Source organism: Mesocricetus auratus, unplaced genomic scaffold, assembly GCF_017639785.1.
Source record: "Mesocricetus auratus isolate SY011 unplaced genomic scaffold, BCM_Maur_2.0 Super-Scaffold_6730, whole genome shotgun sequence".
Taxonomy (NCBI): Eukaryota; Metazoa; Chordata; class Mammalia; order Rodentia; family Cricetidae; genus Mesocricetus; species Mesocricetus auratus.
This window is the reverse complement of record NW_024429184.1, coordinates 45425958-45452046: the sequence shown is the minus strand read 5'-3', so window position 1 is coordinate 45452046 and position 26089 is coordinate 45425958. Positions and strand designations below refer to the sequence as shown.

Genomic DNA, 26089 nt, shown 5'->3' with positions numbered 1-26089 from the left:
TGTGTATGTACCATAGTTTGTCAGTTCTGCAGTTGATGGATGTCTCAGTTGTTTCTAGTTTGAGTCCCTGCTCAATACAATTAGGTTGTGAACATGTCTGTTGTGTGAAAAACATACATGTTTCTCCAATAGATTGATAATGTATAAGTATAATTTCTGGGCTATGAAATTCTAGTGGACTATGTCCCAATTTAGTAGATACTGCTAAGTGGTTTCCTAAAGTGTTAATACTCTAACCCTCTTCCATTATGTAATGGGGGGATTTCCACCATACCACAACACCATCAACCCTCTTAAGAGCAGGTGGTAGGATCCCATTTTTAAACTTTGTGTTTCTTATGTTTAACAATAGAATTGGTTATATTTTTTTTTGTTTGTTGGATAATGAAATGTCCTCTTGTGAGATACCTACTAAGCTATTTTACCTGTTTCTCAATTGTATTATATTTTAAAGCTGATATTTATGAATAATCTGTATTTTGGCTGTCTTCTTTTGTTAGTTACTTATGTTGTAAATTTTTCACTATTAGTAGTGTATGTATGTGTGTGTATGTGCATGTGTGAACAGATGCACTTCACTTATTAGTAGGATATGGTTTTCCAGTGATTCTTTTAAATAGCTAAAAACTATTTCTGTGCCCAGAGTATCAAAGATACCGTCAGTGTTATCTGCATACCATTTATATTTAGTTTGGAATGAAGCTTGAAACACATTTCATTCAAGGTTTTGAGGCAGACATTGTGCCACTGGTCTTATATTCACACTTATAGATTTATATTTTTAATTTTTCTTCCTGTTCTCTGCCCAAAAGATGGATCTGTTACATATGTGTAAGTTGACTTACTAGATGTAATCCTTACTACAGTGTCAGGATTTTAACAGTTTTCAGGAACATGAGTCCACCATGATGGTCTTGCTACCAGATTTGTGATCATTGTTGCTGCCAACACTCTGAGGTTCTTTTGAGAAATGCTACTACCAGTGTTGGGGATGGTGGCACACATCTGTAATCCTGTCGCTAGGGTGGAGAAGGGAAGAGGATCAAAAGTTCGAGGCCAGTATACACTACATGGTGAGACTCTGCTTCAGAAAAATAAACAGACGAATGAGGAAACACAATTACCAACAAAACATAAAAACTAGGCCAGAAGACCTACTACAATCACATTTTTCTATTGTAGGTTTTGTTCTACCATTATAAGAATGCCAAACTTGGTACCATTTTAATGTCTACTTTGTTGAATAGCCATATTTCCATAAAATGATCTTTAAAATGTCTTTGTATGTTTCTATTTCTTTTAAGATCTTGTATGAAAAATATGTGACTGAATCCTTGAGGAAAAAGAAATCTTTAAATATTTGCATCTTCTTATATTTCTTCATTGGATAATCTTAAAAATGCCCCATACCTGTAGTCATTCACTGAACAAAGTTTGTATTGGAGCCCTTAGGCTATGATGATTCAAATCTACATTTCTACTCTAACCGATAATAGATTACATACCAACTAATGCTTTGGGGGAGAAGCAAATATGATACAGTAATGCAATTTTCATTATTCTTAGTAGTTATATTCATTCTAATGTCACTGCTCCCAAATACATGCTGCAGCAAAGCCAGTCTATTGCCTATTGCTCCCTCCCATCATGGGATATGGTGGTCTTTTGTTTGTTTTTTGTTTCTTGTGTGTGTGTGTGTGTGTGATCCTTTTTTTATTCATTCTTGAGGGGAAAAGTCCACACTTTTTTGTTGTTATTTTTATGACCTGGAGAAAAAGTGCTTAATAGGAAGATTCAAGTTGACCTCGGCCTTCACTAACTCTTTAGTGGCAACTATATATTTCATAAACTCTGTTCCTGGTTTTTGTTTCACAATAAAGAACCTAAGGTCATTAATCATTATTTGTAACCTATAACCAGTATAGGCTACACTAGCTAAAAAATACATAAAACTGAGCTACATGTAGGTCAGTGAAGGATTTAGAGTATCATTTGCTAGTTAAGATAAAGGATTACACTAGTATTTCTCCTTTGATTCTGTTTGGAACTCATCTGAAATTCTGCAGATAGAAACAGAACTATTTTGAATGCTGATCTCAATATGAAATATAGAATTCACAGAATACACAAAAGTTCTGATGAAATAACATTCAATAATCAGGTTGCTATGAATCTTACATTAAAATTCAATTACATAGTAAAAATAGAGTAGTTATAGCTAGAAAAAATATCTTCAGAGGCAGCAGACACCCTTGGTGGAAATGAACAGTTCTACATAGAAAATCCAGGAAGTATGCAAGCTAGACACCAGGATACTCAGTACATTGAATTTAATCAGAGAGTACACACAGAAGAAGACATAAAACAGCAGTTTTCTAGAATAATTGTCATCTGGAATCACATGAAAATAATTTAGAAAATGGGCTAAAGTCATTTCTCTGGCAATAGACTTCTTGGAAATATAGACATAGAATCAGACAGATTTCTGTGTCATCTGTCTCCCTTCTCTTGTCACCATGCCAACTTGAGTCAATAGTGTGGTTTCTATTCAAGCAGTAGACACCTCACTGATCAGTAAAGTAAATCTCTAGGGAAACTGTTTTGTAATAAAGCCATAATCAACTAACTATTGATATTTGGTGCTTCAGATGCAGAAGTATATCCCTCTACTAGATGGAGACAGCATAGAATTACTTTGTGGGACAGTCCTATGATTGTTTAAAATAAAATGCTTGGGTTGTCATGATTTACTTTTCTACTCAGTGACAGATGTGTATTTTACACATCTGACCCTAGAAGTTTTTAGATGAATCCTGGTGGAATTTTTAGGGAAATCCAAACGTTCAGCTTCATTTGTGAAAGCAAAACTATGTTAGATTCATTTTAATTGATTGTACTGACTGATCTAAGCATGGACTTTCTTCTTTTCAATTATATGGTTACAAAAACTGTACATTACAAACAGTATAGAAACAAGCAGAAAAGAATGTGTAACGCATCCTGGATAATTCTCTATATGCAGTAGAATTTACAGATATAAAAGAAAATACAGCCTACTCTTTTATAGCGCACAGTTATGTTTTAGATACAATGTATCACTAGCAAGTGGTTGTGGCCACCAACTCTAGTTGTCCCCAGCAGAGAGAATAAGGGCAAGATCTGTTCGGTACAGCTTCCCTCCATCCGACAAGGCCATTATGTTCTTCTTGTATGTAGTAATATTATTAACATCCAGTTCCTGTATGGGACATAGATAGGATTGTAATCCAATTAAATATGGAAGTTAGTTAACCACTGGCCAGTGATAAAATGTGAGAAACTGCTTGTTCCATCAACCCACTAAGAAAAGATAGGGATTAAGTTCTGTTATAAATGTGAATAATTGCTAGTTTGTTTCTAACCCAAATTTGTTTGTCACACTTCACTGATTTGTGCTGGACTCAGTCTGAGTTCAGGATTAAAGTCTGCTCCTGCTCCTCTGCAAATTCTTTGAGTGTGGTTGTTTCTGGGTAGCTCCCTAAAGTCTGTTTAGGAAGTGAGTTTCATGGCAACCGAATTACCTGTTTGTTCTTCTCACACAGATCCTTCAGTAAAGCATCCAGCTCATTTTCATCTATGTATCCGTTGCCATCCTGAGGGAGGAGGAATAAAACAGTACAGATTAGAGGTAACCGCAATCTAGAAAAGCCCTATTGACAAGTGTGCCTTGCCCCTAACAAGGTGTGCCTTGCTCTATCACAGTTGCAAAAAGGTGAGCACTTTCACTAGTGAATATATTGAAGTTTTCAATGCACTTTTGTATTTAGTATTTTGCTTTATGCTTGAGATATTTCCAATTGGAATAAGAAGATAAAACTAAATACATTTCTGTGACAAGGCAGAGCACTGTGGCTTATGGAAGCTATGGCTGTCTTACTGTCACACCAGCAGGCAGAAGTTATATAGAGTCTAGGTCCAGGACTACAGAAAATAGAAGGCCAAAGTAGGAACTATCAAACTTATGAACAGCTTTTCCTTGCCCATGAAGTCCCCCACCCTTTATTTTAATGTGGGAAACTTGTGTGGCCTGTTCCCCTTACTTAATTTCCATTCAACTCTCCCAGAGAATATCATTATTGTTCCCCATTTACAAACAAGTTTGTGGCTTGGAGGATTTCGTCTCTTATTCACAGTCTCACAGCTGAGATGTCTTAGACTAGCATCTGACTAAGGTCAAGTGATGTGAGATATAACAAGTTTTCTGTGGACTGAATGAGTTGGTTGTATAATTTCAGTTGTCCATGATTTTTAAAAATCATGAACCCTAACTTTGAGGCTTTTATTTTTTCTTTTCTTTTCTTTCCTTTTCTTTTGGTAAGCACTTTCCAGATTCTCCTCATGAGTGAAATTATAGATCAGAAAAGAATAGAAAAGAAGTAGTAATATGATTTGCTTTTTTGTTTTTGTGAGACAGGGCTTCTCTGTATTGTTTTGGAGGCTGTCCTGGAACTTGCTCTGTAGACCAGGCTGGCCTCGAACTCACAGAGATCCGCCTGCCTCTGCCTCCCAAGTGCTGGGATTAAAGACGTGTGCCACCAATGCCCGACCATGATTTTTAAATATAGAAAACTCTCAAGATAAAAAGATGTTGGCATTAATATGTAAATTTAGTTAAGGGATAAAATATAAAAGCCAATTCTGTTTCTAGACATTAACAATAAACTATATGAAAAGGAAATAAAATCCTTTTGCAATACAGTTTGAATTGAATACACTGCTTAAGAGTAAACTTAGCAGAAGAAAAACACATGTGTACTGACAGTTGTGAAGCACTGATGAAAGAAATCAGAGATGCAAGTCCAGGGAGAAGCACCTGTGCTTACAGTCAGAAGACTTCGGACCGTTATTCATCCTATTGAATTCTAAAGATCAGTGTGATCCCTTCCCAAACTCCACTGGTATTTTAAGAAGAAATAGGAAAGACACAACTAAAATTCATACATAACCACAAAAGGTCCAAAGCTGAAATCGTTTACAGGAAAAAAAAGGATGAAGATGGAGGCATTGGCCTGGTGACATGGCTCAGGGGCTAAGCATGCTATGGCATGCTTTCCTTCCCCAAACAAACAAGCAAGCAAGCAAATATGAAAAAGGCAGCAGTTTCTGATTTGAAAATATAGCATCCAGTTACAGTAAGTAAAACAACATGGTAATTACTTAGAGACTGGTATACAGACTCATGGAATAGAACAGGGAGCTCAGGAATTGGTTCACATGCAGAGAATGGGTTGATCTTTCATCTGAGAGCTGCATATAAGGACAAGGACATTCTCTTCAACAAAAGTATGGGGAAACTGTGTGTCTACATGAAGTAGGGGAAAAACTGGACCCCTGACTTTCAAGTGGACAAAAATGAACTCAATGCAAATATTTCAATCATGAAGTTATAAAACTACTAGAGTCAGGTGTGGTGGTACACATCTTTCATCTTAGCTCTTGGGAGGCATAAGCAATGGATCTCTATGAATGCAAAGCCAGTCTGGTTTACATAGTGAGTTCCAGGCCAGCCTGTGTGGAAATCTGTGTCAAAACCAAAACCCAAACCAGACAACATAAACAGAAACTCTTTCTAAATATAATATAGCTAAGAACCTTATGACTTTGGTTTTAGCATTGAGCTTGTGGGCTATGAGCCCAGGGCACAGACTACAGGAAGACAGGGGAGCTCAGCATGAAAGCTAAAAGAGCCATTCATAGTGAAAGGCAACTTGTGGACTGCGAAAAGATAGCTGTAAACCATGTATCAGGTAAAGTCACTAATGCCTTACCTAAAGGAAATGTAATATTAAGATATGTAAGGAATATCTACAATTCACTAGCATAAAACTAACCTGATTAAAAAATGAGCTAAAATGTTACTAGATACATCTTCAAGGAAGACATAAATGTCTGATCAGTTTATGAAAAGGTGATCAGTGTTACTGACCATCACAGAAATGCAAATTAAAACAGCTGCAAGAATCGCTCTGACTATACAAAGGAAGTAAGTGTTGGTGAGGATATGAAGAGAATGAAAACATGTTTACACTGTTGATGGAAAGTCAAAATGATACAGCTAGATCATATGATGATACACCAAAAATAGAACTAACATATGATAAAATGATATAAAACAAAACACCACAATTTTGCCTTTCTTTTCCCAAAAGACAAGAATCTTGAAGAGATGTGACAGTCCATGTTCATTGCAGTTGTTTCACAATAGCTAAGATGTAGAAACAACCTAATGTCCATGGATGAGTAAATAGATAAAGAGTAAGGAAATGTAAATATACGTACAATACAATATTATTCAGCATTTAAAAATAACACTCTGTAACGAATTACAATACAGGCGAACCTTGAGAACATGCAAGGTGAAATAAGCTTGCCAGAGAAGGGTAGTTAAGTGAATCCACTGATAAAGTGTTTCTAAAATAGTGAAACTCATTGGAGCAGTGAAAGAGCTGATGTCAGGAAGGGGAAGTGGAGACAGGCAGTCATCCATGGGTCTCAGTTGTGTGAGGTAGATAAGTTCTACCGAACTGTCTTACAGCCTTGCTTCTATAGTTCGTAAATACATTTTATACTTAAGATCTTAAGAGGATGGATTTCATGCTAAATTATTTTTGTAAGATTTTTTTAAAGAAAAAAGGAAAGAAAATACTTTTACCTGATCATATAACTCAAAAGCCTTATTGAACTCTTTCCCACACATTTTGATTCCCTAGGAGGCAGAGGAGAGAGGTTCAGTTAAAATGATATGTATTTCAACTTATTTTTCTTAACGAATTTCCCGCCTTTTGCCTTCTTAAGAAAAACATTATTTATTGTATAGAAAAGCCAACTACCTGGAATTTAAGAAGGAAATTTTCCTGCACTGGTAGTAACCTTTTGAGAGAAAAATATCATGTTAATAGGTTGGAGTTTTGGATGAAGACCAGTTTATTCTGATAACATATGTGCAGTCCAGAAACTTACCTGGCCATCTCTGTCAGTTCCAGCTTTCCATCATTATTTGAATCAAATAGTTTCAGCTGAAAGACATTGCCAATGTTTGGACCATTGAGTTAAGCATTATTGAATGGAGGCTACAAACATTCAAAAATCAAACATCTTGAGTGCCTGCAGTGCAAGCTCTAACACTGAATTACATCCTCAGCCTGCTTTATTTTTAAAGCAAAAATTCAACAAAAGCAGTAATTAGGTAATAAGTCTAAGTTATTTTGATAATTTCAAATTGTTTAATTTTTCCCTTGGGAAACTTAACAATACTTCCTAACTCTTTGATATTGTACTTACATATCACATACTGAGGTACACACACATAAATACCATTTAGGAAGCAGTCACATTTTTAGAAAGCAGTAAATATTGCCATAATGAAGGTAATGCTAATACTAGATATGCCAAATGTAACACACACACACACACACACACACACACATATATATGTAAAATATATATATGAGAAAGTGCTATGGTAAAGACTATGCATAGAGGTTTAGAGAGGTGTTTCCAAGGGAAAAAGAAAGGATATTCTATGGTTTGAGATGGTCTAAGGATTCTTTGTTGGAAGTACATCAGTTTTCAGGGTTTTATATTGAGACAGCATTCTATAATCCATTGACCATAAATTATAATATTGCTGTACTATCTGCCAAGATACTGGACAACTAGATCACAGAATTTCGTGCCCATAGGGAAATGTTTCTTCACCTGTATATTTAAATTTTAATTAGTTCTTCATTAACTTGCTTCCTGGATTGGAACTGGTTTATGATATTTAATCAGATCTACTGGGCCAGTTCAACAGGGGGAAGCTCCCATCTGAGTTGTTTTTGAAAGGCAGTTTCAAATTCCTACCTGGAAAGGTGTCTTTAAATAGAATCCCTTAAGACTGAGACAAACTAGAAAATTGATAAATGTAGGTTATTTTCTACTTCCAAAAGACAAGGCCGGAGAAAGCTTAGGTCTCGCCTTCATGATGCAGCAAGAACATCCCACCTGTTTGCCGCTGTTGCTGCAGATGGGACTATACTGGGGAGTAACAGACTGAAAGTAGACCTCAGTGGCACTGAGTAGAACAGAAATGCCCCAAGATTGTTCCTCAGGGTACCTCAAAATCTGATATAGCATAGAAGCACTGTTTTATGGTTTATTTACTTAACCCATGGGGTAAAAACTCATAACTTTACAGTATGTAGAGAAAATATATGTATATATTGCTCGTTTTCCTATAATGTTAATCCTACAACGTGTTAAGATTTGCAAACTACCTACCTGAGACAAAGTACCCTCATAAATGTTTATTTTGTCTCCAACTTCATTAATTGATTTGCATTAGACACTTTTGTGTAAAGAAGTTTTGTGGCTATATTACTTGTGTTTTATAACAAATCTTGTTAATACAATTATCAAAACATCATACTTAAAGTGTGTTCGTGTCTCATTCAGAGCACTGATGCAATATTCCAAAATAATAAAAGTCAAAGGTATAGAAACTCACTTAAAGTCATTTAATGAATAAAAATAATTAGCGGTTTTGATTAAACTCTAGAAAAACCTATGGTTTTCTAAACAGTGATAAAAACAAGTTCAGAATTTCTATGAGCAAAGGGCAATATCACTTATGCTCTATGTATAAGTATAACATATACAAGCTGTATAACTTAGTGACACAATTACTCTGGCTTTTAAAGAAAAGTTTTTTTGAAAGGTAAATGTGCTGTAACTTTTTCAGAAATGCACATCTATGGGTATGAGGTGTGCAAAGTGTGACTTATTTACTCTATCCTGGACTTAATTGAGCTCTTTGGCTAAATCTTTTCCAGTTCAGTCTTACCATGAGGTCTGTGTACTCAGCTAGTTTTGTATCATCCACAGTCTTGTTGGCTTTCTCTAGCAGGTCCTTTAGAAAGTTCTGTTGAGAAAAAGAGTGCTCAGAAAATTCCATGTCATTGATAATGTGTAGTCTGCAACAGAACATAACTGGATGAATCCAAAGAAAATCTCGATGTTAGAGCCAGGTGAGGAAAGGACTTCAGAAGTCAGGTGAGCCTTGTGGCATCCCAATAATGGAACTGTCTTTGCCAGGCACAATACCTACCTCTCATGAGACCCAGTTTATCATAGTCAGAGCTGTGTTGTGCTCTTATGATTGCAGTTAAAGGAGATGTGGATTGTGTAATGTGAGAAGACCTGAATTAAAACTTAAAAATCTGCCCGATGGATGCCTCTTTTCAGGTATAGTCATGTGATCTTCCTGCTAGAAGTATAAGGCCCCCTCTCTGTACCTTTGTACCCTGTGTGAAAAATGATCAGCAAACTAGATGGAAATACATCTTCAATTTAACATGTATTTCCTGCTGCACCCCAGGCTATGTTTTCCTATTTGCAACTAGTGTTATGCTGTTCTCCAGATGGCCTGGTGGTTAGATTTCATGCAACATAGGATCTACAGGATCTTTGTTCAAACACTTCCGCTGACTGTACAAACTACAACAGTTGGCAACATTGAATCCTTGAGAGACATATGCATCATATTAAAACAGATAGTAATGTAGGAAGGGTGAAAATGATGGTTATTAACTCAACATTTGGAATTTGGGAGTGAGTTTAATTTTTGTTTTACAGCGATAAACGCTTTACAAAGCCCTGCCATAGAAATGCCACTGTGAATGCTGAGGGCTGTAATAGGCTTTCATTTTCTCCACTGATGTTCATTTGTAACTCTTTCATTTCCTCAGAAAACAAATGAATGCAGCTATGGAAACTGAGCAGATCACATGCCCAGAAAGTCTCAGAGGGCCATTTTTCTTTGGTGCTTTTGACAGTTCTCTGTCTGCTTTAAAGAGAACTAGCTCTGCTGGGGTGACTTAGCTTTGCATTTTTCAAGGAAGGGCCCTTTCTTGGTTTAATACATTTATTTCCACTTTAAACACTCTGCTTCAGACCCAACGTGAAGCATAGAAAATTCAAAGTTATCTGGTGGGGGTGAGTTTTATTTTTGAGCCTTCTCAGTTTTTTTTTGTCAGAGATTAATTGGGTTAAAAAGCCTCATCAGACGCTGAAATGGTGGTCACAAAAATAGCCTTGGAGAAACCTTGGGACACTAGAATTCAAAGTCATGTCTGAGAGCAAGCGGTGTTTTACTCTATTATGGATCTTAAAATTAGCTTTCTTTCCTTAAAATTAGCTTTCTTGAAAGATCCATTAAAAAAGAATGCCAACTTATCTTGAAAATTCTCTAGGGAGGAGGACTTCTATTTAGAAGTTCCTTTCTGAGAATAGAATTTAGAACAAAGAGAGAGAGAGACTTTGAGAATATTTTGAGGTCAGTATTGAAGTGAGCTAAGGTTTCCATTATGTACTGTGATGTGATGATGTTTTACAAATCATTCTTTTAGTCTAAAAGAATAAAACTACAACGGCTTCCCTGTCGCCTTGTGGACTCTTGGTGGAGAGCAGTTTCTAAAAGACATTGTTTTCAATAACTTTGTATCAAAAGTGTTGTCATTTTAAAGAGACTGCAGTTGAGTCTGTTTCAGCAGTTCCACGTCCAATCCCTAAAATTCTATCCTTCTTAAACCATGTTTAACTGTGACTAGGAAAACAATGCCTCCATTTCCCACCCCCCCCAAAAGCAGCCACAGAAGCAGCTCAAGGTGCTGTTGAAAAAGAGCGTTATTGATGTTTGCAGACACTCTAGAACCAAGCCTAGCTTCTCTTCCAATCAGCCTTATGATTTTGAAAAATTCCCCAGCCATTGTGACCTTCTGTCTCTCCATATATTGGGAGTCTTAGCAAACTGCCTTGCAGACGTCGTGAAGAATAAATGCTGAGATGCGTATCAAAGGCAATACTGTTCTGTGACGTAGAAGGCACATATTCAGAAACTGAACAAATACTAACTTGCTTCCCGTTTAAAAATGATTTGTGCGCATGTGTATGTGATGGTGTGAGGGTGCGCAGATGCTGTGGCACATGTGTATAGGTCAGAGAATCGTTCTCCTCTCACCCTGTGGGGTCCAGGGAAGCAAACTCAAGTTGTCAGACTTGCTAGTGGGTGCCTTGACCCACGAAGCCATGTCGCTAGTCCTAGCTTCCACTTAAGTACTCTGTAATCTGAAGTTAGAGGAAATGGGGACTGTCTGCCTAAGAGGTCTTCGGGTTGGCTGGAGGAAATGAGGGGGATAATTCGTTCCCACTCCTGAATTGAGTGCAATATCACTTGTGATGCTTTGCCCTTCACAGAACGCTGTGCAGTACCTTAGATTCCACGGTGCATCTGACACCACAGTATCATTACTCCCGCTTTAGAGATGAAGAATAGTAGAATGACATGGCGATTTGTCCTGAGGTTATGTTTGAGTTTGATTCAGGTTTATTTTCTTTAGGTCCCTCTCCCACATGACCTCCTCATTACTTCTATGAGATATGAACTGGCAGATTTATTTTAAAAATTTCAGTTTTCCACAGTCTAGTTGTGCAATTCATGTAGTCAAAAGCCAGCTGGTCATATACTATGTCTAAGGCCTTGGTTATGGATGAGTCTGGGATTAAACATTACAGCCCAGTATCTTATTTCTGTATGGCCTTCAATAGGTTTGTTAGCTTTTTGCAGGTTTTTTTGTTACTGGGTAATGCTTATCTCATATAATATATGCAAAGATGAAATAAATATGCATAAGGTACAACACATGTCTCTGCCATTTGTTTCTTTTTGAAAGAAAAAATCTATTTAGGCATTCAATTTATAAAATAAAATTTCAGATTTCAGTAGAGAGTGGTAGCATACTTAGTTGGCACAGTTAGCCACCTCTGTCTGTCTCTGTGTGAACGGACATCTATCATCCATCTGTCTTATGTAACAGTTTAGGCACACCACAGAACATGCTAATTTCTTGAGCTGATGAGCAGAATCGCAAGAAGCACTTGAAGTGTGTCTTTCGATCTGGTGCTTCTTTGATGATGTGAAGAGTGGGTGCAGATGTGCCCCTGTTCAACGTAAGTTTTCTTTGTGGGAGGTTTTTTAAAAAGCTGTGAGTCCCTTAGCAGTTCATGACTGCATCTGCAAGAGGCATGCTTAGCCTCAGCCTTGATTTGCTCACCTTAAGTTCCTCAGTTTCTATGAAGCCGCTGTGGTCAGTGTCATACTTCCTCCAAGTCTGCAAGAAATTTGGAGACAGAAAACCAGATTCAAGTAAACCAATAGAACCCACCAACTAACTTACTTCCAGCACCTTTCTTACTCGGTGGATGAGATTTACCTTCATAAATTCCTCACAGGACTTCAGTTGCTGGCATCGGAACAGCAGCAGGAAATTCTCTTCTGTGGGCAAGACATGAGCCAGCTGGAAAAGATGGGAAAACAGAGGTGAGGAGCCTGGAAAGGGGCCAGGCATCACCTGCTGCTCCAGTTTTGCCTCAACAGGCTCTGTGAGCAATAGCATTGGCTGAGAAAGTGGGAGAGGATAAGCATTAAGCTGACTATAGGAGAGGACAGACACAGTTCGCTCTTTCTGATGCTTCCACAAAATACTAAGGCATGTCCCAACACCCACGCCATGAGGACCTGACTGCCCAGCTGAAGACACGGCTGTAAGGAACCACTTTTCATCTGCGGCACACACATGCAGATGCATGTTGCATAAGCTCTATGCCACCCATCAGGTCTCTATTCTTCCAGCGTGCACAGGATGGCACACACTGTGACTCTAAATCTCATGTGGAATGAGGAATTGTGAGGAACATGCATACAGGTGAAAGGAAGGAAGAAAAAACATATACGTGTCTAGTTCTGGAGAGAAACACAGTGAAGACCAACCAAAGACAGCTGTAAAACAGCACCATAACACAGGGGTACCTAGTCAGTAATAGGGACGCTCTTAAACCGAGATCTCCACTCAGAGAACATGTGCTGCTTGAATCTGGGGCTCAGGTAAATTTTTGTTCTTTCCTGCGTGACTCTGTGACATTTTACCTTAGATCTTCTGTGACTTCAACACTTCCCTTTCTTTCCACATCTCTCTCCTTCCTTCCCTCCCTTCCCCTCTCTTTTGAGGAATAAAGAGTCACAGATCCCATTTTAAGATTAATATAATCTATTGCATGCGGAGAAGGAGGCAACTGGATTGATGGCTCCACTGCCGATGTGACTGCTATTTCTGGCTCTGCTGCTAATGAGCTGTGGTCCCCAGCAACTTCCCCAGCTGCACTGGTGCTCACTATCTTCATCACTAGGAAAAGGAGGTGAAGGAGAAATGAGTGTCCCCAGCTCAAAATGTGTGCTGTTGGAATCACTGACTCTACACCATTAAGGAATGAATCTTCATATGCAATATTTCACTAATTTCCAGCAGTAGTTAAATTTCCTGAAGTTCAGACATGAACCCTTTTTCTTGGTACATACACTTTAAAACTGTCTAGACAAGAACTACTTAAATTTCTCCCAATTATCGCCTCATTTCTCCTGAGGAAGTTTTATGTGACCCCAGGCATATATGATATAGACATATAAACAAACATTTACTGATAATAAACCATAACAATTTTGTTTAAAATAATACTTCATATAACTTTACTATTTATTAAAGATGAATTCAAATTATTTATTTTTAAATAAAGATGTAATCTTGGCTGGATGTTTGATACTGCAAGATGCAGACATCTTCAATCTTTCAGAATTGATCTATCTGTGACAATTCCATGACGTACAGTAAAATCGTCACTGCTGTGAACAGTATTTCACATAAATACATAATATAAAATGACAGTACCATGTTTTTACACCATTAGAGAAACTGCTGAAAATTCTGTCCTAACAATTTTTTTGTAAAATTCAAAATTGATATTTCTAACAGAAAAATTTAAAATCAAGTATTGCAACACAATACAAAGATAAAATAATTTGTTGCATGCTAAGGAATGACAGTAGGAAAATATTAGAAGACTGTTTACCGTTCATATGTGAAAGAGACTGTAATTCACAGCACATACCAGTCCTAGCTGGGGTGTTTTTGGCAGTGCTTGTTGGTGTCACAGGGTGTGATGTATGTTCAGTGCCAGATGAACATGTGTGTTGATCACCAAGAACACGTGAAGTTGTGCAAGGTGAGTGCTGCCAGGAACACCTTGGGTTCACTACACTTTTAAGTTTGAATTAATTTTTGTTTCTTTTGTGCTCAGAAGCCTTCTACTCTGAAAATACTATTTGTGACCCCATATAGGTCACTATTCTCAGTTTAAGAAGCTGGGGATGGAATTAATATTAAGGCCAGAAGATGTCCCAAACGTTCAAATAAAATCATGGGATAGATTATCACACCTACTTAAAATTTTTTCTATTTTTGAGCCCATCAAAATTTGAACTTTAATGTAAACCATTATTTCACCCTATGTACAAGCAACACCATCTTCCTTATAGCTGTGTAATATGTCCCTTAAAGTATCTTGCTTTTAGACCTTTGAAAAAATACCTCAAGTTACAACAGTTTTGTTCATAGTCTTTATGTATGGAGTTAGAGTAAAGTGAAACACAAAATAAATAAAACTTGCTAGAATATTTACTATGATCCAGTAAGAAAACATCGTAACTAGAAGCAAACACCACCAGTGTGGGTAGATGAATAATGCATCAAAAACTTGAAACTAGGGCTTTAGAAATTAAATTAGGTTTTGACCTATAAATACACTTATATCACTATAGTGTGAGATTATGTGTGCATTTCACGTATCTTAGTACTACATTCAAATCTTGTCTGTATAGTTGATTTCTTTCCCCATAAAATTCTGCCCCACAGAAATAATACAGGTCAACATAATTCAAAGCACAAACTTGAGTTGAGGATGCTGAGACACAGATGGAATGATCTGCTCTGGTGATTTGCAGACTCAGAAACTCAGTTAAAATTGATGAATGTTACTAAAAAGTCTGCACCATGCATCTTGATTACAGTAGTAGGATGAGTTGGTTGCTCTTTCCCTCTTGGAATGTAAACAAAGCATTTGTTGGTGATTGCCACCAGTGGCTATGAGAATCCATGCTTCATTTTACTAATTGAAATCTAGAACTCATCTCCCTTGTGAGTTTTTTTTCCATTGCATCTGTACATGGGCCCCTAGTAGAAGGTTGCTGTAAATGGTTTTCATTATTAAAGAATCATAAGTTAGACCCAGAAAGCAGGTCTCCACTGAAGCTAAGGGGGAAGAGGAAAGAAGGAGAACTGAACACAGAGAGGGTCATCAAAGAGAGGAGAAATAGCCATGCTCCTGAAGCTCAGTGTAAAAGACTGAAGGCATTCTAGAGAATGTTTCTTTCAGAACTTCAAGGGACACTGGGAGGGAGGAAATATTTATCCAGGAAAGGTGTGAGGATAAAGAAGTAAAAAAAAAAAAAGAAATCCTAGGTTTTAAAGAACAAGAAAACATGTCAGTGACGATTCAAGTTGACCAACAGAACTTGATGGTAATGATACATGCTAGAAGGTTTTGTGTGATTCTCAAATTCTGTCTTATGGCACAGCTGTGATTAACACAAGGAACCATTTAGGACTAGAATAGCTAATATCAACTCTTCCTTAGATTGTTGGTGTGCCTCCTTTAATGCTTGGAGTGAATCTCTTCCAGGCCATTTCAGGAGCTCAGAGAGTTTCTTGTCTGCATCATATGCTATCCAAGGTCAATAGAACCCAGCATGCTTGTGATTTCTTGATGAAAATTTGAATACTTCATTGACATGATATAGAGTCAATAACCTTTACTTATATCATTTTCTATATTACTTGAATTTTATGAAATATCTGTTGTTGTAAACTAAAAAAATATGACTTCTTTAAAAAATATACTTCTGGACGGGCAGTGGTGGTGCACACCTTTAGTACCAGCACTCGAGGGGCAGTGACAGGTGGATCTCTATGAGTATGAGGACAGCCTGGTCTACAGAGTGAGTGCCAGGATAGGCTCCAAAGCTACACAGAGAAACCCTGTCTTGAAAAAAATATTTCTGAAAATCCACCCACTAAATGTAAGATTAGGGAAATTTACCCATCTTAGTTCTGTAAAGTTTATGTAACTCACATACAGACCAGAGATTCATAGGGTGTCAAATATAAAGAGAGTCATAGTCTCCCCATCTCCTCCTGTTATTTTTCAAGACAGGGTTTCTCTGTGAATCTCAGGCTGTCCTAGAATTCAATCTGTAGACCGAGCTGGCCTCAACTCAAAGATCTGCTTGTCTCTGCCTCCTGAGTATTGGAACTAAAGATATACACCACCATGCTCATGGTTCTTTATGGAATAGTATAGATGCATGTTTCTTTGTGCATGCTGTTTTGTTATTAATTACAACAATATTGATTGTATCTATATGTAAGATGTTCTTTATAAATTTCATTAAACTGTTAATGTTATACTCATTATAGTACTATCTTATTTAAAAACAAATGAATTTTACTATCATTGTAAGACAAAAATAGCCATTTAAAAAGCAATGCATGTGTATGGATAGTATGTCTCCAGGGTGAATAGAAAGACTTCCTTTTCTAGGTGAATTCTACAATGCGGTGGTTCCGGGTTGTCTATTGATCTTTTTGTCAATGCACAGGAATCATTATCTACATGGATGTGGAGATTCTCCATCTGTAGCAATTAAGACAAGTCTAGGATATACCAAAGTCCTTTCACAGAAGTTACTAGGTAGGACTGCTTTATTCTTAGATTTGCTAAGTCACTTATGTCCACAGAAGTTCCCAGTCCTGGTTTCAAGATTGCTGGTGATTTGTGAGTCCCTGGGTCACCTGCTTTTCTTTCCTTCCCAATGTTTAATGTTAGTGGCAGAAAAAGTGGAATGAACTGAGAGAGTGAATGGAAGGCAAAACAAACAGCTATGGGTACAGACAGAATCCCACAGGTCTTTACTTATGGAATTGGTTGCTTGGCACTAAAAGTAGAGAAGCAAACATCTTTCTACTTGCCTATGTCCTCAAGAACACCATTTAATTTTCTCTACTGTTTCTTTGCCTAGTAACTGCATCAATACATATTTTACTGATGCAATGAATGATGGTAACTCCATCTAGAGTTAGCTGCAAACACATAGAAGTAAAGTTCCCTTGGACATAATTCAGTGGATAGGGGCTGTTGTGGATATTGGGAGATCCTACCCAGAGCTGTTTCTGGGTCCAGGAATATTGCTGTGCACACTGCCCATTTATTGTCTGGGCTGAAGATGCCTGCACCTCCAAGGAGGTTGTATCTCATGGTTAATCCACACAAGACCCTAAAAACCCCACCCTCTTAGTCAAAACTTGGGAAATCTCTGAAGGGGCATACTCACTTCAGAGATCCTTAAAGAGAAAGTCTCAATTAAAGCATGCCTCAGGGCCCAGGCTGGCTGTCTTTATTCTCCTGCAGGAAGTGATGCCCAAGTATTTACTTCCTAATGAAACTCAGGTCTGCTTTTGGGGAACTCATCCCTAAAGTATTTCCACATGCATTCTTTGTCATTTCCTTCCCTTCTCTAGCATAATATATCCCTGTCTTATGCTTTCATAAGGGTTGAGATCCTGCCCATACCTTATCTAATTGCTGAATTCTAGGCCACTGTGTTTATTGCTGGTGATTTATAGTTACTCTAGTAAGATTCTTACAGGAAGACAGATGATTTCACGAACTTTTCCCTTAACAATTTCTTCTTTTATTTATATTAGAAAGAATCTTATTTTATGTAACCAATCCCAGTTCCCTCTCCCTCCCATGCTCCCATGCCCTGCACCAACCCCCATTCCATCCCTCTTCTTCTCCATAGAAAGGGCGAGGCCTTCTATGGGGATTATCAAAGTCTGTCAAATCATTTTAGACAGAGCCTAGTCCCTGTTTTGTGTGTCTATGTCCCTTAACAATTTCTAAGCAAAGGACAGAAACAAAAATAAAGCAAAATGCCACAAGTCAGATTACCAATGGAGGGTGACATTACGGAGAGACAACTAAAACAGACACGCAATAGCAGAATTCATTACATTTAAAGGCAACTGTGTGACACATCACACTTTCTGAGCACACTTGACAAGGATTTGTTTTTATATTTGGAAACCAAGGGAACATTTTTTCCACTGCCAATCAGAAGTGAATGTAGGGAATGTGGAGGGTAAATAGTAACAAACTTAGAGGTATTTGAGTTTAATAACTTGAATTTAATAAATTATGTAAGAAGGAGAAAAGTTTTTGGCATCTAGAATAACAGAGTATGGTTTTCAGTAACTCATTTCTGTATTTAGTAATTATGACAAATATGTGTACTAGGTTTTTACAGTGGTCTGTTTATTTGACATGAATTATCTCATTAGATGCTAATGCTCATAATAGACATATGAAATTAGAACATAGTCATGTTTGTTCATAGTCAAGGAAACAGATGTTCTGAGACTATTTTTATGTAACTTGTAGTTTGAGGCAGTTTTGAAGTCAGATGATCTAACAGTTTTGATTTTGAGACACCAATCCCTTACCATGAGCATCCTTTACTTAAAACAGTGTTTCTAATAACTCATTTTAAAAAGTCTATCAAGAACAAAATTTCAAAGCCTCTTTTTACCCTTAATCACTTCTCCAGTTATAAAGTAGATAAGCATTCTGACAAAAATAAAACCTTCCCTTAGGCTAACTGTAAAACTTAAAGTCCACTGTGGAAGAGAGGAGGAGATGGCCAGAGAATTGTCTGCTTTCCTTCGATGGTTGCCACAGTTTTTAGGTTCAAATAGCTTTTAGATCTATTTTGCTTTCTGTGCACACATTGACCTGGACAGATAGAACACAAAGTCTAGAGAGGTTGATAGACTCCCACACATTGCCCAAGGGAGCAGAGGGAAAGCTTCAAGATTTGACATCTAGCAAAAGGAGGCATGTGAGACCGAGAGAAAGGAATTCCATGACATGCTAAATCATTTAGTCTTCCTCCTCAATTATTTTAACAGACCTTCTTTATAACAGAACTATATTAGTCTGAGTAAATTTATAGCATTTCTGACTGCCATGGTATTTATTAATAATCTCAGATTTTCAATGATCCTCTCTTGAATTTGCATTAACAGTCTTGTTATTACTAAACCGTCTTCATGCGAATTTTAAAGTCTATTAAAATCATTAAATTACCAAATTCAGAATATTAGACATATCAACATTTCTTTCCTTTGAGTATATTTAGGTAAAATAGTGTGTTATGGAAAGTGTCAGTTTACTGTATCAGGTCAGAACACAGAAAATTAGGTACCGAATTTTCGTTTCTTTTAATTCAATTGGGTGGTCCCCGCAGGGAAGCAGATTACTGCATGCCTATTAATTTCCTTTGATTAGACTTTAGTGAGTCCTGGAGTCTAACTATTAAGCGAGCATAACATACAAGCCAATTCAACCCCTTTCATTTTTGAAAACTAAGGCATAGTGTACTTGCTAAGAGGAAGGAAACTATAATGCATTTGGAAAACATGGGGTTTCGTGTTCTGTTATAGCTAGCTAGGCTTTTATATTGGAGTGCCATATTATATGCAGGATTTCTAAGAAGTAATATCACGTGTCAAATTGGACACGGGATGAACTGCATTTAGCACAACTTGAGGGTGATACTAGAGGGTGAACTGAGTTCCCACATTCCCCTACGTCTCCCTGTTTTCTGTTACATTTTGCTTTGTTTTCCCAGGCATGCATTAAGACTGATCTTTTCTCGTCTCTTACTTAGCTGCCCTGGACATGCGTTATGATCCACTGCAGCAGTCTCCTTCCTATTCTTCCATTTTAAAATTCTTTTCTCTTCAGAAAATCTCTTTCAGCTGCCTCCTCCAAAATCTTGGGTAATAACTGTTATGAGGGCTCACAACTGTACAGTGTACCATGCACAGTGTTGTTAAGCTATGCTGTTTGGCAGGCTTATTATTCTCTCTCTCTCTTTTTAATCCATCTTATTTTACTTCCATTTTCTCTGTGCATACAAAACTCCTTCCTTCCTAACTTTGGAGACCCTGTTTCACTGTATCTTAAGACAATGCATCTGCCAAGTGCTGGCTTCTCATGAACATAAAAGTTGAAATGTTACATCTGAAATGGTTAGACTCAATCGAGGTTACCCATCCATTTTACCTATTTAAACATTTAACACTGTGAATAAGCTCCATGTTTTTGTTACGTAACATTGTAACACCAAATAAGTGACTTATGATAAATAAATGGGTCCGCTGGAGGGTTTCAAGGTGAAATTGCTAAAAAAAAGATGGCAATCTTCCTCCAACTAGAATTATAAAGTATTCCAAACCCTGAAATAGAGGGTTTAGAAAAAAATCACTGATAATAGACTTTCAAACTAGTTTTGAGTAATTATCTTATTTCACTTACATTCATAAACATAATTTTTATTCTTGTCTTGATTAGTTGGCCTCGATATCAACTGTAAGTTCGATGACTATTATCTATGTAGTAATGAGTTGCACACAGGCAAAGAGGGAAAGCGTATGCTCCAGGGAGAAATTTTAATTACAAAGATAATAATAGTATGTCCTCCCTTCACTCTATTTGTAGTAGGTGTTTAAAAATATGTGTATTTCACGCTGGCACCACAAGTGTCCTGATAAAATCAATTATTTGAAAACCAGGCTAAGTCTCTGAATCAAAAGTGATTTATATTTTGAAGGTCAAGCACCTCACGATTGAAGAGACCAAGCATGTTTTATGAACATAATTGTTATATTTTATATTTCAAAATATGATTTTATTTTATTTTTCTAGATAAAGATTTCTACCAAGTTTTTAAAAAAGGTGGCAGAGCTAAACACAGTTGAGGTATCACCAGTAGGAATAAGGGAAGCAGCAACTATTTTGCAAATTTAGAATATAAATGGATAAATAATTGATTTCCTTTCCTTAATTTATAGGTACAATATGATGTCTTTAAGGGAAGAAGTTAGTCAAAAGGCAAGATCTCACATTCACTTTTAGCTTCTAGAGATTCAAATGTGTACCTATGTCAGGATGTGGAGGGTTCATTCATTGAAGGAAAGTTCTTGGACCTTTGATAAGGCCATCTGTCAACCTGAAATGGAATTTCAGAAACCAGGATGCAGCCTTTGGCTATGACATCTTCACAGGGCCAAATACGTTGATTTTAAAATATCCCAGAAAATTTTACACTGCTAAATGTTAACAAATTAATTGTGTGCTCAGCCTCTGTGCTGAGGACACAGTGTGGATGGGCAATGCAGAGCATGCTCGCCCAGAAGATGGCACTTGCTTGTTCCACCAGTGTTAGTGACAGGACTGTGAGAGATACTTCGCGTTTCACTTCTCGACCTGCTTTATAATGCTTTTAATTTAGGATTGGCTACATTAAACTCTTCACTCTCTTTTCAAGTTCCTACCATTTTAATTTGATGTGTTGAAAGAGAAGATACTATGTTGACATTGAATAGCCTCGATGAATGAGTTATGTTTGACTTAAGATCACTCAATAAATTTCAAAGTTGATGCCCATTAATTAAATCAGACAAACGCATAGGTTCCTTACCTCTACAATTCCTATTTTGCCATCATCTCTCTGCCCATACTGATCCACAAAGGTTTTCATCTCAGGTGATAACTCCTAAAATTATAAAAAATTAGGTAAGATGTTTGTGAAAACTGTTCTTGTAGTGATGTTAACAAATTACTGCAAAGAAAAATTAAAATTTAAATGGAACAGCTGCTAGTATACTTTGCAAATGTTTGCTTTGTGGAAGGTTATTTTATTTTGCTGCAAGTCTTGTCTTATAACATTTCCTTATTTTAGCCTAATATCCTGACTATCAGAAATGGAGTAGCAGAATATGTATAAGTGGAAGAGTAGCCCAGCTTGTAGGTAATGGATCTTTCTGGCTTGAAATAGGTGTGTGTTCAATAGAACATTAAATGGGATAAAAGTGTGAGAGGAGAAAATGACAAATTTCTGTTTCACTAGGAACTGACAATACTGAAGACCACATTTTAGGCCACAGATTAAATGTGTCCGATCTTCACCTCTACCAGGACCATAGGAAAAAATTTTCCAAACCACCCTTGTTTCCACTTTCCTCAAGATATTATTTTTCTCACATATTTTAGTCTTTTTATAATCTCTTTACATATAGGTATATTAGAAAGTTATGAACTGTATGCTATTTTAGTTTTTAACACTTGGGTCTCAAGCAAAGCCCAGTTAAAATATCTCTGTGACATAACTGATCTATTTAAAATAGGTTAGTTGTTACTAATACCATATCCTATCTCCTTGGGAAAGCAAATTAAGGTCTTGATTTTCACCATAACGAACAATATGGCAGTGCCAACCATACAAGCTGACTTAGATAATTGGTCTACTATAACCCAAGGACCACACTGAAGCTCTAAAGCATTAATGCCAGCACTTATCCTTTAGAAATCATTGTAAATGTGTGGTAGAACTAAGGTAACAAGAAATAATACATTCATTTAATTACACTGTGGTTCTAAAAGAACCCTTCTACTGTGGGTAATTTTCAATTTGGTTCACTAAATTTTGTTATAGAAACAAGTATAAGAAAATGAAAGTGCCTAGCTCAATAGTGTCAAGCATGGGGATTTCAGTCCCAGATTTTTCACACATATCCTTAGCTGAACAAAAACAAAGCCTTTATTGTTAAATATTGAAATTATATGATACTACTGGTTCAAGAAGCAGACTTGATATTTAGCTTGGGAAGTTTCTGGGTAGCAACTGGATTGTAATATATTTTTTAAATGGTGAGAAGCATGTATAATCAGCATCGTCAGTTGAAGACTTGTAAAGACGAGGGTAAATATAATGATGAAGCATGTTTAATGTAGAAGGACAGTGGTTTCAGAAATAGTATACCGGGCTATCATATTCATTTGGTGGAAATATGAATCTCACATTATTATGATGAGCCAAAATAAATGTTTCTCTTGTCCTATGCCATGAAAAGAGAAGTCTGATTTGTCAAGTCAGCATGCATAAAGAAATATATAAAAGTAGGTTTATAGCAGTAGACCACTAGTATAAATGAAATGTGACCCATTTATATGAATTCTTAATTTAGATCTTAATTTAGATTTTAGTTATTCAACCAAAGCCTATTACATAATCCATAAAAATACTCAGGTACTAAGGTATTCAGCAACTTGATATGACCATACACTTGTATGAAAGATTAATGTTATCAAATTATAATCTAATTACAGCTTCTTAGAGACCAAAATTAGGTTCTAGGTAGCAGAAAAATAGTTAAGTTTTAAACTCTATAATTCCTACCTGAATTCTGTTTTGTTTTGTGTTTTTTGATTTTATATTTTAATTATACATTTATTTTACAAAAACTAAAAGTGTTAAAATGAGGAGGAAAAAATAATGAAAAAATACAGAGCTCACGTATTTATAGGATGGAAATAAATCTCAACATTAAAGTTACTTTTGGAAAATTAAAGTCTGTTCATTTAGTTGTTAGATACACCATCCAAGGTTGTAAATTACAGTTTCTCTAAAAAATAAGACTTTCCATATATATTTGATATATTTTAATTGATGAAAATTGCTTCAGTCTTATCAGCTAAAGACCCATAGAACTATAGTGATAGTATTACATGGTAATACTGTGTAATGTACAGTAATGCACAAGGCGGAAACAGGACAAAGTGCGTAGAAGACAATATTATTTGATCTCATTCTATTACACCTTTAGATTACACTGTGTTAAATCTGAGTAAATCTGGTTTAAAGTCAGGCGGGCATGATTTTAGTAACTTCATAGTCTGCTTATAATACATTAGAGTACATTTACTGCCCTGTGGGGTTCCTTCTAATATGTTGTATAGGGATACCCACCATATGAATTTCATCATAGACACAACAACAACAAAAAAGTCCTGTTAATACACCCCCCCCATAGCACTAGAAAGATGTGTGATATTTAGGGATGCTATGGGTATCATTTTTAATGTAAAATGCTTTTGTAATTATAGTCTAAAAGATCAAAGACCATTAACATTTAACTACTCCAAATCCATCATTGCTTTCTGAGAGGCAGTCTTACATAAATGCCAACAGACCTGTAAAATTTTCCTTCATGCAAACATCTCACATGCTTAAAAGCTGGCCGGATACATTCTATTTTTATGTTGACATCATCCTTTCTTAACAAATACATTTGGCCCGAAGCAATTAATTTATAACCAATAATTATCATTTGTTTAACCAATGGCTTAATTGTAAATTATAGCTTATTTTAAAATCATCACTAATGGTTTCTCATCATAATTTTTTCTTTTTACGTTACATGCAATACTTAAAATGCTTTTTTTATTGCTTTCCTAATTTGGGGGTTTCTCTCCAACAAAAAATGAAAAACGTTTCTAGCCATATTCTCACTCACACTTCCGTTACAAGTTGGCTATCCTTTTTCAGGGGTAAGGGTGAAGGCAAGCTTTGTTCTCGTCCCTCACCCCCTAGCTACACCGACATCGCAGCAATAATTGCTGCACTAGAATCTGCAGATCTGCTCCTGGCCACCAAGGGGCAGAAACGTATTTCTACCCCTAACTTAGCGTCTAGAAAAAGAGAAGTTAGAAATTACCCAACCAACTCAGTGGTAGAGATGCGGGTCTGATAAAGGGTCTCGCACATAGATGTTTCCTTTTAAGATCTATTAAGGAAAGGTTGAGTATAGACTCTATATGCCCGATTTAAGATAACAAGGATTTTTTTTTTCTGTAGACTCCCCTCTCCCCACCCCCTACACTTTTTCTCTTGATGCAATTTGAGAAGATGCTCTTTCTCGCCTTTCTTAGTAAGACTTTATTACCACCCTCGAAACCTCTTTCATGAAACACAAGAATAGGTATGTATTAGGGTTGAAGGGTCCTTCAAAAACCCAAGCCTACCAATCCAGCCTTCTTTCGCGCCTGCAGGAGCTCCTGGATCAAGTTCTGCAGCTCCTTTCCTTCCAGGTAACCACTTCCTGCAAAGAGAAAGAGGCACCCAGGTGTCAGATGTCTCTTTCTAAGTTTCCTCTCGGTTTCTTCCAGGACAGCTGTCCTGGGAGGCTATGCAGCCTGAGCTCTGACTAACCGGCAATGGGTATAGCCGCTGCAGCGCTTCCCTTCTGAGGCGTCAAACTTCAAACGCACCGAGGGCAAAGGAGGAGAGTGGGGGTGCGGGGGACAGTCTTTGAAACTTTCGGGGGACAGGGTTTCCCAATTTTTGCTCTCTTCCCTATCAGTGATGTTCCTAGAAAGGTGAACGCTTAGGGCGTGTGGGTGCCATACAAGCGAAGCAAACTTCCAGGTTGATGGGTCCGCCGCCCAGGGTGGAAGACACAATTAGGCAGGGTGATGCGAGAAGAAAAGGATGGTTGAGATGAAGAGGGTCAGTGGAGGGAGAGGGCAGGGAAGGAACGGGGACCGGTCTTGAAGGGGTTAAAAAGAAAATATTCACCGTCAGCGTCGAAATGAAGCCAGATCTCGAAAAACTGTGAGGCTGTGATCAGGGATGACTGTAGGTGCGATTCTGCCATGGTGCAGCGGCGAAGAGTCAGAGCGCTGAGCGCGAACCTGAGGACGAGAGGGCTGCGCAGGCTGAGCTGGGCGCGGCGCGGCAGGCGCTGTCCGCGGTGCTGCTCCGTTCGGGCGTCCTCCGGAGTTCTCGGCACCCCGCACCCAGTTGTCAGTATTTATCCCGCCGGCCCCAGGCCGGGCCACGCCTCCTCCTGCCTCCCTTTCCTAGCTCCCGCCTCTTGCTCTCACCAACCTTCTTCCCCTCCCCTCCAGATTTCTCTCTTCCCTGGAAATAGCTGGAGCTGGAGTTTTGGAGTCTAGGAAGCAGCAGGTGGCAGGGATACCTTGCTTAGACTCATTTCCACTTACAGTCCCCTGGTCTAGGGAGACTGTTAGCATCACTTCCCTGGAAATGATTTGATTTTCATATGGAAAGGAAAGCTGATGGAGGATAAACCACGATGGTGGTGATTATGTCTGCTTATTATTTTTCCAGTCAGTCCAGTATTTGTTTGAACAACACCAG

At 37.5% G+C, this 26089-nt stretch overlaps 1 protein-coding gene across 1 annotated transcript; it reads right to left on the bottom strand.

Moving 5' to 3' along the window:
- Positions 1-2476: 2476 nt before the first annotated feature.
- On the bottom strand, positions 2477-25594 carry Calb1 (calbindin 1; the record flags this gene model as incomplete). Its single annotated transcript, NM_001281347.1, is given in 12 exon segments — positions 2477-3091; positions 3125-3238; positions 3561-3632; positions 6692-6745; positions 6870-6909; positions 7000-7055; positions 8864-8941; positions 12132-12188; positions 12291-12374; positions 21569-21643; positions 24952-25028; positions 25505-25594. Coding segments are annotated over 11 exon segments (786 nt in total). The 3' UTR covers positions 2477-3091.
- Positions 25595-26089: the final 495 nt, after the last annotated feature.